At 35.7% G+C, this 18,154-nt stretch overlaps 1 protein-coding gene across 1 annotated transcript in view; it reads left to right on the top strand.

Annotated features, from left to right (window-relative positions):
- The window catches only part of LOC139706420 (broad substrate specificity ATP-binding cassette transporter ABCG2-like), a 55,479-nt gene that overhangs the window by 8,905 nt on the left and 28,420 nt on the right, over positions 1 to 18,154 (top strand). The window contains exons 5-7 of the mRNA XM_071614434.1: positions 579 to 693; positions 1,239 to 1,391; positions 16,087 to 16,223. Of these exons, the coding sequence (XP_071470535.1) occupies positions 579 to 693; positions 1,239 to 1,391; positions 16,087 to 16,223 (405 nt within the window). The remainder of the gene's footprint in view (positions 1 to 578; positions 694 to 1,238; positions 1,392 to 16,086; positions 16,224 to 18,154) is intronic.

Genomic DNA, 18,154 nt, shown 5'->3' with positions numbered 1-18,154 from the left:
ATTCCTGGTCTGGTCCTAAGTAGTGTATATCACTTGCTTTTAGACTAGCTTGTGGTTTTAATCATAGGACCAGAAAGTCTTATTAAAATTCAGTATGAGTAACACAACATGATAAGGTGATAAGTCATAGCAGCTGGCCGTGTTATCAGCAAATGAGGAAGGAAGATAAGGGAATACTATTAAAATGGAGAGAAGGAGCTGAAGTTCTCAATGAGCACATGCATCTGAGATAAAAAGATCCTACTTCCTGGGTTGGGATCATCAAGGTAAGGGTCATTGGGACTCTATACTGGATAAGCCAATCATCTCTTGCTTTAATGTGTTTGGGATTTTGTATAGTACATGATGTAAAGGAAGGTAAGAATTTCTGTATGTGTGTGTGTGTGTGTGTGTGAGAGAGAGAGAGAGAGAGGTAGAGAGAGAGTGTGTGTGTATGTGTGTGTACAGACCATATGTTAAACCATAGAATTTTTTGATTAGTTCATTTTTAACATGAACAAAATTTGGATTCTGTGTATGTGAGAGTTGTAGCCTTTGTAGGAAGGAAAAAATCTCACAATATATGTGTCCTTTTATAGGTTGTTAGATATCTTAGCTGCAAGGAAAGATCCAAGTGGTTTATCTGGAGATGTCTGGGTACATGGAGTACCTGAGGATTCCAATTTCCCACATAATACAGGTTATGTGGTACAGGTAAGTATTAGTGATTTTGCCTTTTAGGTTTACCCTGTTCCTGGGCAAGAGCCTTGGCTTATAGTTTAGTGTGCTTCCAATTGAACATGCTCAGAACCAACTTTATTTACACCACATTTATAAAAATTGAGGGAGTGATCAAAAGGAGAGACAGAAAGAACCTGGAATATTAACTTTTAGGCAGTGGTATCAATTCTAGCTCTCCTATCATTTCCAAAAGGATCTATTGTTGTCTTTTTTGCCCTATATTCACCTCTCTTCTTCTCCTAAAGGATGACTTTAGCAATTCCTCATTGAAAGATTTGTAAGTGTCTAGAAGACATAATTTTGTGTGCTCCACCTGGGTATGCAAATAGGGAGTGAAAATGCTTCTCTTGGGCTCTGAAGCTGTGTGTGTAGAGTTACTGAAATCCTTAGAGTTGAATGTTCACAATAGCTAGAACTTTCCTTTGGGTTTGTTATTTTCATATATTAAATTACATACACTGAATTGATAGTCTTAGAAAAGATGAACTGTTTCTTAAGGAAATCACATTTGCCTTCAGGATGATGTTGTGACGGACACCCTGTCAGTGAGAGAAAATATATGGTTCTCAGCGTCTCTTCGGCTTCCAACAACTATGTCAAAACAGGAAAAAAATGAGAGGATCAACAAGGTCATTAAAGAATTAGATCTGGAGGAAGTGGCAGATTCCAAGGTAATATAAGAAACCTGGTAGAATCATAACCAGGAAGGAGGAGCTCCCACGTGGGCAATGTGACCTTAATCAGAAGTTTCCCAAAGTTTGTGTTGTCAAAATTGGTGGTTTTCTGTAGTGATGAGAAAAGTGATTATTTACATACTAAGAAGAGGGAAATTATGTGAATTTGAGCTTTGTGCAGTCTGAGAGATAGAACCTAAATTTCATTCTACTCTATATGGATTTCCAGTCCATCCCAGCACTATTTGTTGGAGAAGCTGTCTTTTTTTCAACATGATTTTGTCATCTTTTTCTAGTATGAGGTAACTGTATTTATGGGACTTTGTCTCTGTGTCTTCTACTCCATTCCATTAGACTTCATATCTATAGTGGTGCCAGTACCATGCTGTTTTTCTTTCTATAGCTCTGTAGTATAATTTGAGGTTCAATATTGTGATGCCTCCTGCTTTTCTCACTAGCAGTGAATCTGTACAGTGCTTTAGGTAGAATGGCCATTTTGACAATATTAATTCTGTCTATCCAAGAACAAGAGATGTCTTTTCATCTTCTGAAGTCTACTTCAATTTTTTTTAGTGTTCATTGTAGGTGATGCTTCACTTCCTTTGTTAGATTTATTATAAGGGTTTTTTTGATGCTATTGTGAATAAGATAGTCTTTCTAATTTCTTGTAGTGATAGTTCATTTTTCATCTTAAATTTTGTTTAAGTTATTTTATCTCTTTCTTTTAGTTAGTTTGGCTAAGAGTTTATCTATTTTGTTTACCTTTCAAAAAACCCACTTTTTTCATTGATCTTTGGATCTTTTATTCATTCTCAATTTCATTGGTTTCTGTTCTGATGTTGATTATTTCCTATCTTTTATTGATTTGGGTGTTGGTTTGTTCTTGTTTCTTAAGGCCTTGAGATGTAATTTTAGATTACATACTTGTTGCACTAGCTCAATGTTACAAACTTTCCTCTTAGAGCTGTCTTCGTACTGTCCAAGAGATTTTGATATGTTCTATCGCTATTCTCATTTATTTTTAATTTTTTTATTTCTCCCCTTATTTCTTCTGCTATCCATTCACCTTCAGAAGAGTATTATTTAATCTGCTGGTGTTAGAGTGATTTCTGTTTTTTATCTTTTATTTAATTTAAATTTTCATTTACTTTTTAATTTTTTATTATTATTTTTTTAATTTATATATGACAGTGGAATACTTTACAATTCATATTATACATATAGAGCACAATTTTTCATATCTCTGGTTGTATACAAAGTATATTCACACCAATTCATGTCTTTATACATGTACTTTGGATAATAATGTCCATCACATTCCACCATCATTTCTAACCCCAACCCCCTCCCTTTCCCTCACACCCCTCCCTTTCTTTCCTACCCCTCTGCCCTATCTAGAGTTTGTCTATTCCTCCCATGCTCCCCTGCCTACCCCAGAGTGAATAAGCCTCATTATATCAGAAAAAACATTCAGCTTTTAGTTTTTTGGGATTGGCTAACTTCACTTAGCAAAATTATCTCCTCCAACTCCATTCATTTACCTGAAAATGCCATGATGTTATTCTCTTTTATTGGTGAGTAATATTCCATTGTGTATAAATGCTACATTTTTTTTATCCATTCATCTAGAAGGGCATCTAGGTTGGTTCCACAGTTTAGCTATTGTGAATTATGCTGCTGTAAACATTGATGTGGCTGTGTCCCTATAGTATGCTGTTTTTAACTCCTTTAGGTATAGACCAAGGATAGAGATAGCTGGGTCAAATAAATAATTCCCAGTTATCCAAGGAATCTCTATATTGCTTTTCATATTGGCTGCACCAATTTGCAGTCCCACCAGCAATATATGAGTGTACCTTTTTCTCTACATCCTCACCAACACTTATTATTATTTGTCTTCATAATAGCTTCTATTCTAACTGGAGTGAGATGAAATATTAGAGTAGTTTTAATTTGCATTTCTCAAATTGCTAACGATGATGAACATTTTTTTTTATATATTTGTTGACTGGATTGATTGTATATCCTCTTCTGAGTAGTGTCTGTTCAGGTCCTTGGCCCATTTGTTGATGGGGTTATTTGTTTTTTTTTTTTTTTTTTTTTTTTTTTTTTTGGTGCTTAGTTTTTTGAGTTCTTTATATACCCTAGAGATTAGTGCTCTATCTGATGTGTGAGGGATAAATATTTGCTCCCAGGATGTAGGCTCTCTGTTCACCTCATAGATTGTTTCTTTTTCTGAGAAGAAACTTTTTAGTTTGATTCCATTTCATTTATTGATTCTTGGTTTTAATTCTTGCACTATAGGAGTCTTATTAAGGAAGTTGGTGCCTAATCCCACATGATGGAGATTAGGACCTACTTTTTCTTCTATTAGGAGCAGAGTCTCTGGTTTAATTCCTAGGTCCTTGATCCACTTTGAGTTAAGTTTTTTGCATGGTGAGAGATAGGGGTTTAATTTCATTTTGTTACATATGGATTTCTAGTTTCCCCAGCACCATTTGTTGTAGAGGCTATCTTTTCTCCAATGCATGTTTTGAGTGCCTTTGTCTAATATAAGATAATTGTAATTTTGTGGGTTAGTCTCTGTGTCCTCTGTTCTGTATCATTGGTCTACCAGTCTGTTTTGGTGCCAATACCATGCTGTTTTTGTTATTATTGCTCTGTAGTATAGTTTAAGGTCTGGTATAGTGATGCCACTGGCTTCACTGTTCCTGCCAGGATTGCTTTAGCTATGCTGGGTCTCTTATTTTTCCAGATGAATTTCATTACTGCCTTTTCTATTTATATGAGGAATGCCATTGAGATTTTAATTGGAATTGCATTAAATCTGTACGTGCTTTTAAAAATCTTATTGTTGATTTCCAATTTCATTCCTGTATGTTATGATAAAATTCAAGATATTATCTCTGTTTTCCTATATTTGCAGTTATTTGTTTTGTGACTGAAAATATGGTTTGTTTCAGAAAATGTTCCATGTGCTATTGAGAGGAAAGTGAATTTAGGCATTGATGAATGAAGTATTCTATAAATGTCTCTTAGGTCTATGAATTAATTTAACTTTTTATTCTGTAGAATCTTTACTTAGTTTTGGTTTGGTTGATCTATCCAGTGTTGAGGGAGAAAATTTAAAGTCACCCAGTATCAATGTATTGTGGTCCATTTTATTCTTAATATTGATAAGGGTTTGTTTCATGTACATAGATGATCTGTTGGTTTAGGCATTGATTTTTGCCATCATTATCTTGTTGCTATATGATTTCCTTTAGCAGTATGAAGTGCCTTTCTTTCTCTCTTCTGATTAATTTTGGCTTGAAATGTACTTTATCTAATATGACAGTAGTTACACTTGATTGTTCATGATTCCTACTTTAATGATATATCTTTTCCCCTCCTTTCACCTTGAGTCTAAGGATGTCTTTGCCTGTGAGGTGAGTCTTTTGCAGACAACATACAGTTGGATGTTGTTCTTTATTCTGGTCTTCCATCCTATGTCTTTTGATTGATGATTTTAGACTATTTACATTCAATGTTGTTATTTAGAGATGGTTTATATTTCTAAACAGTTGAATTATTTCTAATGTTTAAAGAAGACTTGATTCCTCTTTAATTGATTATTCTTCTTGAGCACTTCATTCCTATGGTGCTCTTCATTTTCATTCATCATTTCTTCTTCATGAAAACTTTCATTGTGTATGTCTTGTAAGTGCATGCTTATTAGTTATGAATTATTTTGGTTTTCTTTTTTATGAATTTTTTTTTTCAATTTTCAATTTTGAAGCCTAATTTTGCTGGGTGTAGAAATTCTTGGTTGACATCCATTTTCTTTCAGAAGTTTATACATTATACCAAGTACTTCTAGCTTTTAGGGTCTAGCTTGAGAAATCAATTGAAATCTGTTTTGGTTTAGTTTTTTCACATCTTCATACATGTATTTTGTATAATGATGACTGTCTCCTTCCACCACCCTTGTAATTCCCCTTCTCTCTCCCTTTCCATCCTACCCCTATTCCCTGTCTAGAAGTAATCTTCCTCCCATGCTCTCCCTCCCTAACCCACTTTGAGTCATCATCCTTATATCAGAAGAAAAAAAAAAAAAAAAACATTTGACATTTTTTTTTGGGGGGGATTCGCTAACTTCACTCATTATAATCTTCTCTAATGCCATCCATTTCTCTGCAAATGTCATGATCTTATTCTTTTTTTAGTGATGAGTAATAATCTATTATGTATAAATGCCACATTTTTTAATCCATTCATCCACTGAAGGACACCTAGATTGGCTCCACAGTTTAGCTATTGTGAATTGTGCTGCTATAAACATTGATGTGGCTGTGTCCCTCTAGTATGCTGTTTTTAGGTCCTTTGGGTATAGTCCAAAAATGGGAATAACTGGGTCAATTGGTGGTTCCATTCCCAGCTTTCTTAGGAATCTCCATACTGCTTTCCAAAATGGCTGCACTAATTTGCAATCCCACCAGTAGTGTATGAGTGTACCTTTAACCCTGCATCCTCACCAACACTTGTTGTTGTTTGTCTTCATAATGACTGCCATTCTTACTGGAGTGAGATGGTATCTTACAGTAGTTTTTGTTTTTGCTTTTTTTTATGGGTTGTTCAAAACATTACAAAGCTCTTGACATATCATATTTCATGCATTTGATTCAAGTGGGTTATGAATTTTTACCCCGTATACAGATTGCAGAATCACATCGGTTACACATCCACGTTTTTACATATTGCCATACTAGTGACTGTTGTATTCTGCTATCTTTCCTATCCTCTACTATCCCCTGTCCCCTCCCCTCCCCTCCCATCTTCTATCTCTACCCCATCTACTGTAATTCATTTCTCTCCCTTGATTTTTTTCCCTTTCTGCTCACATCCTCTTATATGTAATTTTGTATAACAATGAGGGTCACCTTCCATTTCCATGCAATTTCCCTTCTCTCTCTCTTTCCCTCCCACCTCTCCTCCCTGTTTAATGTTAATCTTCTTCTCATGCTCTTCCTCCCTGCTCTGTTTTTAGTTGCTCTCCTTATATCAAAGAAGACATTTGGCATTTGTTTTTTAGGGATTGGCTAGCTTCACTTAGCATAATCTGCTCTAATGCCACCCATTTCCCTGCAAAGTCCATGATTTTGTCATTTTTTAGTGCTGCATAATACTCCATTGTGTATAAATGCCACATTTTTTAAAATCCATTCATCTATTGAAGGGCATCTAAGTTGGTTCCACAGTCTAGCTATTGTGAATTGTGCTGCTATGAACATTGATGTAGCAGTATCCCTATAGTACGCTCTTTTAAGGACTTCAGGGAATAGTCCGAGAAGGGCAATAGCTGGGTCAAATGGTGGTTCCATTCCCAGCTTTCCCAGGAATCTCCAGATTGCTTTCCAAATTGGCCGCACCAATTTGCAGTCCCACCAGCAATGTACAAGTGTACCCTTTTCCCCACATCCTCACCAGTATTTGTTGTTGTTTGACTTCATAATGGCTGCCAATCTTACTGGAGTGAGATGGTATCATAGGGTGGTTTTGATTTGCATTTCTCTGACTGCTAGAGATGGTGAGCATTTTTTCATGTACTTGTTGATTGATTGTATATCCTCCTCTGAGAAGTGTCTGTTCAGGTCCTTGGCCCATTTGTTGATTGGGTTATTTGTTTTCTTATTGCTTAATTTTTTTAGTTCTTTGTATACTCTGGATATTAGGGCTCTATCTGAAGTGTGATTTGCATTTCTCTGATTGCTAAAGATGATGAGCATTTTTTCGTATATTTGTTGATTGATTGTATATCGTCTTCTGAGAAGTGTCTGTTCAAGTACCTGGCTCATTTATTGATTGGATTATTTGTTTTTTTTTTTTTTTTTTTTTTTTTTTTTTTTTTTTTTTTGGTGCATATCTTTTTGAGCTTTTTATATACCCTAGAGATTAGAGCTCTGTTTGATGTGTGAGGGGTAAAATTTGTGCCCAGGATGTAGGCTCCCTGTTCACCTCACAGATTATTTCTTTTGTTGAGAAAAAAACTTTTTAGTTTGAATCCATACCATTTGTTGATTCTTGGTTTTAATTCTTGTGCTATAGGCATCTTATTAAGGAAGTTGGGGCCTAGCCCCTCGTGATGAAGATTAGGGCCTACTTTTTTTTCTATTACATGCAGAGTCTCTGGTTTAATTCCTAGATCCTTGATCCATTTTGAGTTAACTTTTGTGCATGGTGAGAGATAGGGATTCAATCTCATTTTGTTGCATATGGATTTCTAGTTTTCCAAGCACCATTTGTTAAAGATGCTATCCATTCTCCAGTTCATACTTTTGGCACCTTTGTCCAATATAAGATAGTTGTAATTTTGTGGGTTAGACTCTGTGTCCTGTATTCTGTACCATTGGTCTACCAGCCTGTTTTGGTGCCACTACCATGCTGTTTTTGTTACTATTGTCTGCAGCATAATTTAAGGTCTGGTATAGCGATACCACCTATTTCACTCTTTCTGCTTAGAATTGCTTTACCTATTCTGGGTCTCTTATTTTCCAGATGAATTTCATGATTGTTTTTCTATTTCTATGAGGAATGCCATCAGGATTTTGATCGGAATTGCATTGAACCTTTATAGTGCTTTTGCTAGTACGTTCATTTTAATAATATTAATTCTGCCTATCCATGAGCAAGGTAGATCTTTCTATCTTCTAATGTCTTCTTCTGTTTCTCTCTTTAGGGTTCTATAGTTTTATTGTATAGATCTTTCACCTTTTTTGTTAAGTTGATTCCCAAGTATTTTATTGAGATGTTTTATTGAGATATTTATTTTTTGAGATATTGTGAATGGGGTAGTTTTCCTCGTTTCCTTTTCAGAGGATTTTTCATTGATATACAGAAATGCCTTTGATTTATGGGTGTTGATTTTATATCCTGCCACTTTGCTGAGTTCATTTACTAGTTCTAGAAGTTTTCTGATGGAATTTCTTGGGTCTTCTATGTATAGAATCATATCATCAGCAAATAGTGCTACTTTAAGTTCTTCTTTCCTGCAGTTATTCCTTTAATTTCTTTTGTCTGTCTAATTGCTCTGGCCAGTGTTTCAAGAACTTTGTTGAATAGAAGTGGTGAGAGAGGGCATCCTTGTCTTGTTCCAGATCTTAGAGGGAATGCCTTCAGTTTTTCTCGGTTTAGAATGACGTTGGCCTGAGGCTTAGCATAGATAGCCTTTACAATGTTGAGATGAGTTCCTGTTATCCCTAGTTTTTCTAGAGTTTTGAACATAAAGTGGTGCTGTATTTTGTCAAATGCTTTTTATGCATCTATCAAGATGATTATATGGTTCTTGTCTTTAAGTCTATTGATGTGATGAATTACATTTATTGATTTCCGTATGTTGAACCAACCTTGCATCCTGGGGATGAATCCCACTTGATCATGGTACATGATATTTTTGATATGTTTTTGTATCCGATTTGCCAGAATTTTATTGAGGATTTTTGCATGTGTATTCATTAGAGATGTTAGTCTGAAGTTTTCTTTCTTTGAAGTGTCTTTGTCTGGTTTTAGAATCAGGGTGATATTGACCTTGTAGAATGAATTTGGAAGTACTACCTCTTTTTCTATTTCCTGAAATAGATTGTAGAAAATTGGTATTAGTTCTTTTTTAAAGATCTTGTAAAACTTGGCTGTATATCTGTTCAGTTCTGGGCTTTTCTTGTTTTGTAATATTTTGATGGCTTTTTCTATTTCCTCACTTGATATTGGTCTGTTTAAGTTGTGTATATCCTCCTGACTCAATCTGGGGAGGTCATATGACTTTAGGAATTTATCGATGCCTTCACTATATTCTAATTTATTAAAGTATAAGGTTTAAAAATAATTTCTAATTATCTTCTGTATTTTTGTAGTGTCTGTTGTGATATTGCCTTTTTCATCACATTTGCTAGTAATTTGGGTTCTCTATCTTCTTTTCTTTGTTAGCATAGCTAAGGGTCTGTCAATCTTATTTATTTTTTCAAAGAACCAACTTTTAGTTTTGTCAATTTTTTTGATTGTTTCTTTTGTTTTGATTTCAGCTCTGATTTTAATTATTTCTTGTCTTCTACTGCTTTTGCTGCTGGTTTGTTCTTCTTTTTCTAGGGCTTTGAGATGTAGTGTGAGGTCATTTATTTGTTGGCTTTTACTCTTTTAAGGAATGAACTCCATGCAATAAATTTTCCTCTTAGTACTGCTTTCATAGTGTCCCATAGATTTCGATGTGTTGTGTCTGTGTTCTCATTTACCTCAAAGAATTTTTTAATTTCCTCCTTGATGTCTTCTGTAACCCATTCTTCATTGAGTAGCATATTGTTCATTCTCCATGTGATGTAGGAATTTTTCTTTCTTATTTTATTGTTGACTTCCATTTTAATTCCATTATGATCAGATAAAATTCATGGTAGTATTTCTTCTCATTTTTATTTGCTAAGAGTTGCCCTGTGGCACAATATATGGTCTATTTTTGAGAAGGTTCCATGTGCTGCTGAGAAAAAAGTGTATCTGCTTGATGTTGGATGATATTTTCTATATATGTTAATTAAGTCTAAGTTATTAATTGTGTTATTGAGTTCTATATTTTCTTTATTCAACTTGTGTTTGGAAGATCTATCTAGTGGTGAGAGAGGTGTGTTAAAGTCACCCATGATTTTTGTGTTGCAGACTATTTGACTCTTGAACTTGGGAAGTGTTTGTTTGATGAACATAACTGCACCATTGTTTGGGGCATATATATTAATAATTGTTATGTCTTGTTGTTGTATGGTTTCCTTGAGCCATATGTAGTGTCCTCATTTATCCCTTTTGATTAACTTTGGCTTGAAGTCTACTTTATTTGATATGAGTATGAATTCCCCTGCTTGCTTACAAGGTCCATGTGAGTGGTATGATTTTTCCCAAACTTTCACCTTCAGTCTGTGTATGTCTTTTCCTATCAAATGAGTCTCCTATAGGCAGCATATTTTTGGATATTTTTTTTAACCCAGTCTAGTAGCCTATGTCTTTTGAATGGTGAGTTTAAGCCATTAACATTTAGGATTACTATGAGATATGGTTTGTATTTCCAGCCATATTTGTGGGTTTTTTTTTTTTTTTGTTGTTGTTGTTGTTGTTATTTAACTTGACTTGGTTTTCCTCTTTAATTAGTTTTTTTTCCTTTAGTGTTCTACCCACCCACTGTTGGTTTTTATTGTTATTTTTCATTTCTTCTTCAAGAAATGTTTTGCCAAGGATGTTTTGAAGCACTGGTTTTCTATTTGCAAATTCTTTTTACTTTCGTTTATCATGGAAGGTTTTTATTTCATCTTCATATCTGAAGCCTAATTTTGCTGGATACAAGATTCTTGGGTAAAACCCTTTATCTTTCAGCCTTTGAAATATGTTGTTCCAGGATCTTCTAGCTTTCAGGATCTGTGTGAAAAGATAAGCCATTAACCTAGTTGGTTTCCCCCTCTATGTAATCTGCTTCCTTTCTCTTGTGGCTTTTAAATTTTTCTCCTTGTTCTGTATGTTGGGCATTTTAATTGCAATGTGTCTTGGTTTGAATCTTTTATAATTTTACACATTCAGTGTCCTGTAGGCTTCTAGGATTTGGATTTCTGTTTCTTTCTTCATTTCTAGAAAGTTTTCTAATATTATTTCATTGAATAGATTGTCCATTCCTTTGGTTTGGACCTCAATACCTTCCTCTATCCCTATAACTCTTAAATTTGGTCTCTTTATTCTATCCATATATCTTGAATGTTCTGCTTGTTGCTTCTTATCAGTCTCGCTGTGATGTATACATTCTTTTCGAGATGACATACTTTGTCTTCATTGATGTTCTTTGTTCTAAGTGTTCTACTCTGTTGATGATACTCTCATTTGAGTTTTTAATTTTAATTTGGTTTATCATTTCTTTCATTTCTAGGACTTTTTTTTTTTTTTGTATAACATCTATCTTCCTGTAGAGGTGATCTTTTGCTTCCTGGATTTGTTTATGTAATTCATTGTTGAAGTGATATTTCATTGTCTGCATTTGTTGTCTAATGTCTTTCCTGAGACTCCAGAACATCTGAACCATGAATATCCTGAAATCTTTATCTAACTTTCTTTCTGCTGTAGATGTTACCTCTTTTAATGTTGTATTGTCTTGCATTGTTTGTGGTCCTTTCTTTCCTTGTCTTTTCATGCTGCTCATGTTTCTTTCCAGCTCTGTGAGTCTGTTGTGTTATTGTTTTTCCCCTATAGATTTATATTGCACTTGTATAGTTCCAAAATCTCTCCTTTGTGGGGAAAGACAATGTTAACAGTTCCCAATATCAACAATCCATCATCTATGAACAAGTTTTCATTATCAATACATTTATAGTTAGTCACTATGCCTAGAGATGTTGGATTCAATCATTATTTAAAATATAGTCATTAGTTTCATAAAAGCCATACCATTTCTGATGGTGTACAGAGAACTGAAGGTCAGGCGTAGGACATTATGTTAAAGGGGAAAGGTGTGAGGGTATGGAGTTAATCTATCTTAGCAACTTTGGAGGAAAACTCTAGTGAATAGACAGGAGATAGTTTAGGGGAGATAGGTTAGGGAAGAATGCATAAAATCAAACACCTATATGTATTTAGAAAATTACCTGAAGTAAAAATAGTAAAAGTTAGGACGTTGAAAATGGGAGAGAGGGTGTAAGAAAATTAAAAAGAAAAGAAAGAAAGAGAAAAAAGAGAGGGAGAAAGAAAATAAGAAAAAAAGGGGCGGATTATGCAATTCCTCTATAATATATCATTCTGGTGATTCAGTTCTGAAAGTCCTATTTCATGCAAATTACTTGGTTTCACATATGTTGGGGTTGTAGGAACCAGTGGGGGAAGGGTAGAGGAGAATGGATGAGAAGAGAGAAAAAAAAAACTCTTAGAATTCTGTTTTCTTTTCTTCCAGTAGGTCGCATTGTCTATTCCAAGCTTGTGTCTCTGCCCTCAGGTAACCAGTGTGAGAGGGCTTGGGCATCTTCCTGGAGCCTCCCTGCTCTTAGTCTCTCTTGAGTTGAAGTTGTACAGTTGCAGTTCCATGTTGATAGCCATGCCCCCCAACTCTCTGTACAGTTGCAGTTCCATGTTGATAGCCATGCCCCCAAAAAAATTTTGAGAAAGTTTTGAGTTATTACATCTGGGGGTGGGGCAATTGGAAACCATGTACCTGACTAGCTGCAGAACTATGCTGGTAGCCATGCCCACCAAGAGATGGCGAGAAAGGTTTTCCAAGATGGATTCCATCTGTTTCCTGCGTCGGGTGTTTGGTGTGAGGTGGGGGGTGCTGGGGTGACCTTGTGCTGGGGCCAGAACTCAGTCTGGTGACCCACATGGGAGCGGAGCATAGTCTGGTGATCTACAGTTCTGTAGAAGTGCTGCTTGTGGTCACATGTGTGTTCAGACTGTGGGCTTTGGGGCCAGAGTCTGGAGTCTGACCAGCAAGCAAAGCCTCTGCATTCCATGTCACACCCGCCGCTCCAGTGGAATCTGCAAAAGATTCCCTGTATGGTATCCTGTCACATGCTCTGAGATGTAGTTTTTCATTGAGGCAGGACCCTGTGGAGAAGCCTTTTGACTGTTTTCTCGGATTCGTGCGCAGAGCCACCAGAAGCAGTACCTCCTCTACTCCACCATCTTTGCTCCTTGGTTTAGTTTTAAATGTGACCAATCCTTTTTCCCTTGAAGTTTTTACAATTCTATCCTTATTCTATAGGTTGCGCATTTTTAAATAATTTTTCTAGGTATGGATGCATTGTGATTTTTGTATAATTTGATTCCTTTTGTCTCTTTTATTTGAATTTCTATCTCATTCTTAAGGTTTGAAAATTTTCCAATATTATTCATTGAAAAGATCATGAATCCCTTTATCCTTTATCTATCTCAATGAATCTTAAGTTTGGTGTTTTAATGATATCCCAGATTTCTTGAATATCATTTTTAGAATTTCTTTATCTTTACTGAAGTGATCTTTCACTTCCTGTATTTTACCCCCAATTTTGCTTTTTACATCTTTTAAGGTAATAGAACATTTTAACTATGAAATTCCTAAATTATTTTTCTACATGTCCTCCATGGTAGTGTCCATGGAGTCGGTTGTTGAAGCATTATTGGTTTGGGGTTGATTTGTTCACTTGCTTTTTCATACCATTTCTATGACTACCCATCTATTGGTATAGTTTTCACTTCTTTATTAATGGAGGGACTACTTGTGAGTTTCTTTCTCTTAAGACCCCTGTATTGATAGAATATCCAAATATTTATTTACTTTTTCAGTGTGTCACTTCTGCTTCTCCTAATATCAGCACCACTTTTTAAAATGCCAGTGAATCCTATTTACCATAATATTTTCAGAGCCAAGTTAAATACTATTCACCTTATAAGAAATAAAACTTTTTGCTATTTTTTTCCACAGTTCCCCATATATACATGTAAACCTGTAATAAAGTTCTGGAATAGCTCAAAAAATAGTTAATAGTTATTAAATTTAGTACAATTACTGTAACTTTAAAAGAGGAATAAGGGCAGGGGAGAAAGATAGGCCAAAAAGAATTTGAGAAAATATAGGATGTAAAAATAAAGAGAGAGAAAAAGATATAAAATATAATTCACACCCAGATACAAAGGCAAAATAGATGGATGATGAGTATGTAAGGTAGTATTCGATAATGCAAGAGAATGAATCAGGGATATGAAAAACAAGTATAAACCAGAGAAATGAAAACAAAGATAGGAAGATTGACACCAAATAATACTTTAAACCATTAGATAAAATACATTCAAATGGGTTGAAGGTACAGTGTTGGCTATTGGGGTCACTACTCTCATTCATGTTAACGAATTCTGTAAATTATCAAAATTGATGTTAGAGTTATTTATAGTAAACCATGCCAAGGTAAAGAAAAATGATGCTGAATCTTGGTTTGGATTTCAGAGGGGTTTGGACCTGTAGCAGATGAACATCATTCCTTGGCTGTGGATCTCTCCTGAGTTACAGTGGTGTAGAGCCACCTTTCACCAGTTATTTTTGTTTGCTGAGTGATTGAGTCAGGTTTACTTTGGGGCTGCTATTTTTTAACTGATTTTGTCTTTTTAGGAAAGTACTTTCTTTACTCTCTTATTTAGCTGCAAGTCGGCACTTCCATTAGTTTTTTGCTTAGATTTCCAGGGGAAATGTACAAAGTTGTTGGCTTCTTACAACCATAAAGTCTCATTGATTGAAATAATTTATTTTTTAGTTCTTTATGATCTGAACATAACAGAAATGTTAAAAAAAATAGTTTGATTACTCTAATGATATGAACAATTACCTAATTATTAAAGTATTAATGCAACTGTATTAGTAATAATATCATTCACTTCAATTGCTCATTTTCCCCCTTTTCTCCCATACTAACATAAGAAAATAAGCACATTTCCTTACCTTACCAATATCAGTATCAGTGAAAAAATGGACAAGGTCTCTGTATTATCAACTGTTATTATGACTATATTTATATTCATTCACATTTCCATAATTGTTCCCAAAGGCCTTATTTATTGGTTTATAATAATTATAAAGAATAATAGATTTCATTGTGGTATATTTAGACATTTATATAATACTTTGAATTAGGTACCCAAATGTCTTTTATAGTACAATTGTTAATGGAAACCAATCAAGGGCCATAAGGGGCATTCAATAATGATATGTTTAGAGACTCCAAATTCTAGATGTATTTTTTACTTCCTACCTCCCCCAGAGCTTCTTTATTCCCTTTCCACACATATATTGGTGAAAAGATTGGGAAAGTTGCCCTGTGAAATATACCCTCTTCTGGGATTTTCTGAAAAGATGAATGAGCAATTCTGAGGTATGTTGACTTGTAGAAATAATTATTGTGAAAAAATTATGAAATTGAAAATATGTGAATATGGAATGTGGGTAGTATATGTTTCTTGCTCCAACGTGATTCTCTTTTTTTTTTTTTTTTTCACTCCAATTGGGATCCTTTGTGGAGATGGTATGTCTGTAGGAAGTTGTCACAACACTCTAAAAGATCATTATAGGTAGTGTCATTTATATTTCCTCCTATTTTATTTGTTTGTTTGTTTGTTTATTTTTGGTACCAGTGATTGAACCCAAGGGTACTTAAACATTGAGCTATATCTCCAGTCCTTTTTTGATATTCTATTTAGAGACAGGGTCTCACTAAGTTGCTTAGGGCCTCACTAAGTTGCTTAGATCCTCACTAAATTGCTCAGGCTGGCATTGTATTCATGAATTCCTGCCTCAGCCTCTCAAAGTACTGTGATTGCAGGCATGCTCCACTGAGAACAGCTCTTCTCCTATCTTAGTAGTCATTTCCCCATTTTATAGGCTTTTCTTTTCTTTCTTTTTTAGTGTTTAACTTACTCTCTTAAAACTGACTATTTGGTGAGGAATTCACTGGACTATTAAAAGAATGAGCTTCATATCAGGTGCAATCACTCGAGAACTTTGCACTGGGGCTCAGCTTCCACATGTGGTTAGAGTGAAACATCCCCCTTCGCCTAGGTGTCATTTACTTGCTGTTCAGAATAATGAGGAAAATTAGGTAAAGTGTCTCTAGTAGAACTGCTGGTGGTTAATTCACCAAAATATAGTGATGATGAAAATTCGTGAAAATGATAATAATTTGTGTTTTAGGTAAAATCTAAAGGAGAAAGAAAAAGGACTAGTATAGGAATGGAGCTGATCCTTGATCCTCTCATCTTGTTCCTGGATAGGCCCACAACTGGCTTAGATGGGAGAACAGCTAATGATGTCATCAGACTCCTAAAAAGGTAAATGCTATGGCAACATTACATTTCATCTGTTTACTATCTGATCACTTCCAGTTACCGGTATTCCTGGTGCAGGAGATTCAGAAGCTAAAAAAATAGTGTTCCTTCTTTTTTAGCAAGTTACAGTCAATAAACAAGAAGTGTATCAAGAATGATGAAAAAACACATAGGGAAGTAAGGTCATGGTGAGGGCAGGGAGCTGTTTTAAACAGGAAGGTCAGAGAAGACCACAAGCATGTTACGCCTGAGTTGGGAGAGAGTGAGATGTGCTATAAATCAGAAGAGGGTTCTGGTTGGAAGAAGCAGCCAGTGGCCCTGAGATAGAGCATGTCTTATGTGTGTGGAATATCAGCAAGGCCAGAGGGACAGACCCAGAGACTAAGGGGAGTGGAGGTTGCCTGATGAACTGTCACAACAATGCTACAGATTGGGGGCTCAACAACAAAAATTTTTCTTATATCTCTGAAGACAGAAAGTTGAAACTACTGTGTCTTCTGGTCATTTCTTAATTAGTTTGTAAATGGCACCTTCTCCCTTGTGTGTCTGTGTCCTAATCTCCTCCTATCTGGACATAGTCAGATGAGGACCCCCTGATGATCTCATTTAAACTTAAAGACTTCCTTGATGGTGCTATGTCCAATGTGGTTACATTCTGAGGCACTGGGGAATAGGACTTCAACATCTGAGTTTGGGGAAGACACAGTTCAGCCAATGAAATGTGTTTAGGATGTGAGGTGAAGTTGGGCTGATGGCAGATTTCATGGATCTCATAGACTATCAAAGAAGTATGGCTTCTCCTGTCACTAGGGGACATAGTGATATTTTGAGAGTTTTAGAGCACAGCAATGGCTGTGGGGAAGACTGTGCAGTTAGGCAAGGATGAGAGAAGACCCAGTGAATGAGCTGCTGAGCTTCAACCAGAATGGTCATGGTGAGCAGAAGGTGGTTTCTGTTTTCAGGGGAACCAATAGGATCAGGTCAGGATTTGCACCTGGGATGGGAGGATTAAGACAATGACTGCTGAGATTTGGGGATTGAAGAAGTGGAAGAATGAAATTAAATAAATGGGATTTCCTTTATCAAGAAAGAAAAATGGCCAGGTGGGGTGCTGCACACCTATAATCCCAGCAGCTCTGGAGGCTGAGGCAGGAGGATCACACATTAAAATCCAGCATCAGCAAAAGCAAGACTCCAAGCACTCAGTGACATCTTGTCTCTAAATAAAATACAAAATAGGGCTGGGGATGTGGCTCAGTGGTTGAGTGCACCTGTACTCAATCCCTGCCCCCTCCCCCCACAAAAAAAGAAAGAAAGAAAGGAAATAAGGAAGGTGGGAAGGGATGTTTATAGGAAATTTGTCAATAGTTGAGATTTATACAACATCTTTAAAAATATAAACATATTTCAAACTGACAGAAAGTATCTAAGAACAATACAGATGAAATCCTACTCTTCTCACCTGGATTCCCCTCTGTTACTTTTCATTCCATATGCAGCCCCTCCTTTCTTCTCTGCTGTTTCCCACATAGGCTTTTCTGCCATCATGTGCTACTACAACCTCCAATCAGGGAGGACATGCCATCATCTGCACTCCACAGTTCACTCCACAGATATTGCTTTGCCAATATCCAATCAGGGCTACTCAGATTTCCCCAGTTCTCCCTAGTGTCTCTGTTTCCTGCCTTTTTGGGATCCTCTACAGAAATATATTTTTCCTCTTTTTTCAATCTGAAAAGTTAATGGCACACTGCAGGGTTTATCCCAGTGCGTGTTGTATGAGCCGACTCAGGCATGAAAGGATGCTGAGTTCTCAGTGAAACACACCTGGGCATGCAACCTACACAGCCTTTATCATCTAATTGTGGTGCACATATATGTATACATAGATGTTTCCTAAAAATACATGCATGAGCATAGATATATCTATATTT

The sequence above is a fragment of the Marmota flaviventris genome, chromosome 7 (assembly GCF_047511675.1).
Source record: "Marmota flaviventris isolate mMarFla1 chromosome 7, mMarFla1.hap1, whole genome shotgun sequence".
Taxonomy (NCBI): Eukaryota; Metazoa; Chordata; class Mammalia; order Rodentia; family Sciuridae; genus Marmota; species Marmota flaviventris.
Note: the sequence above shows the minus strand (reverse complement) of the source record. Positions and strands in the feature narration are given on the sequence as shown.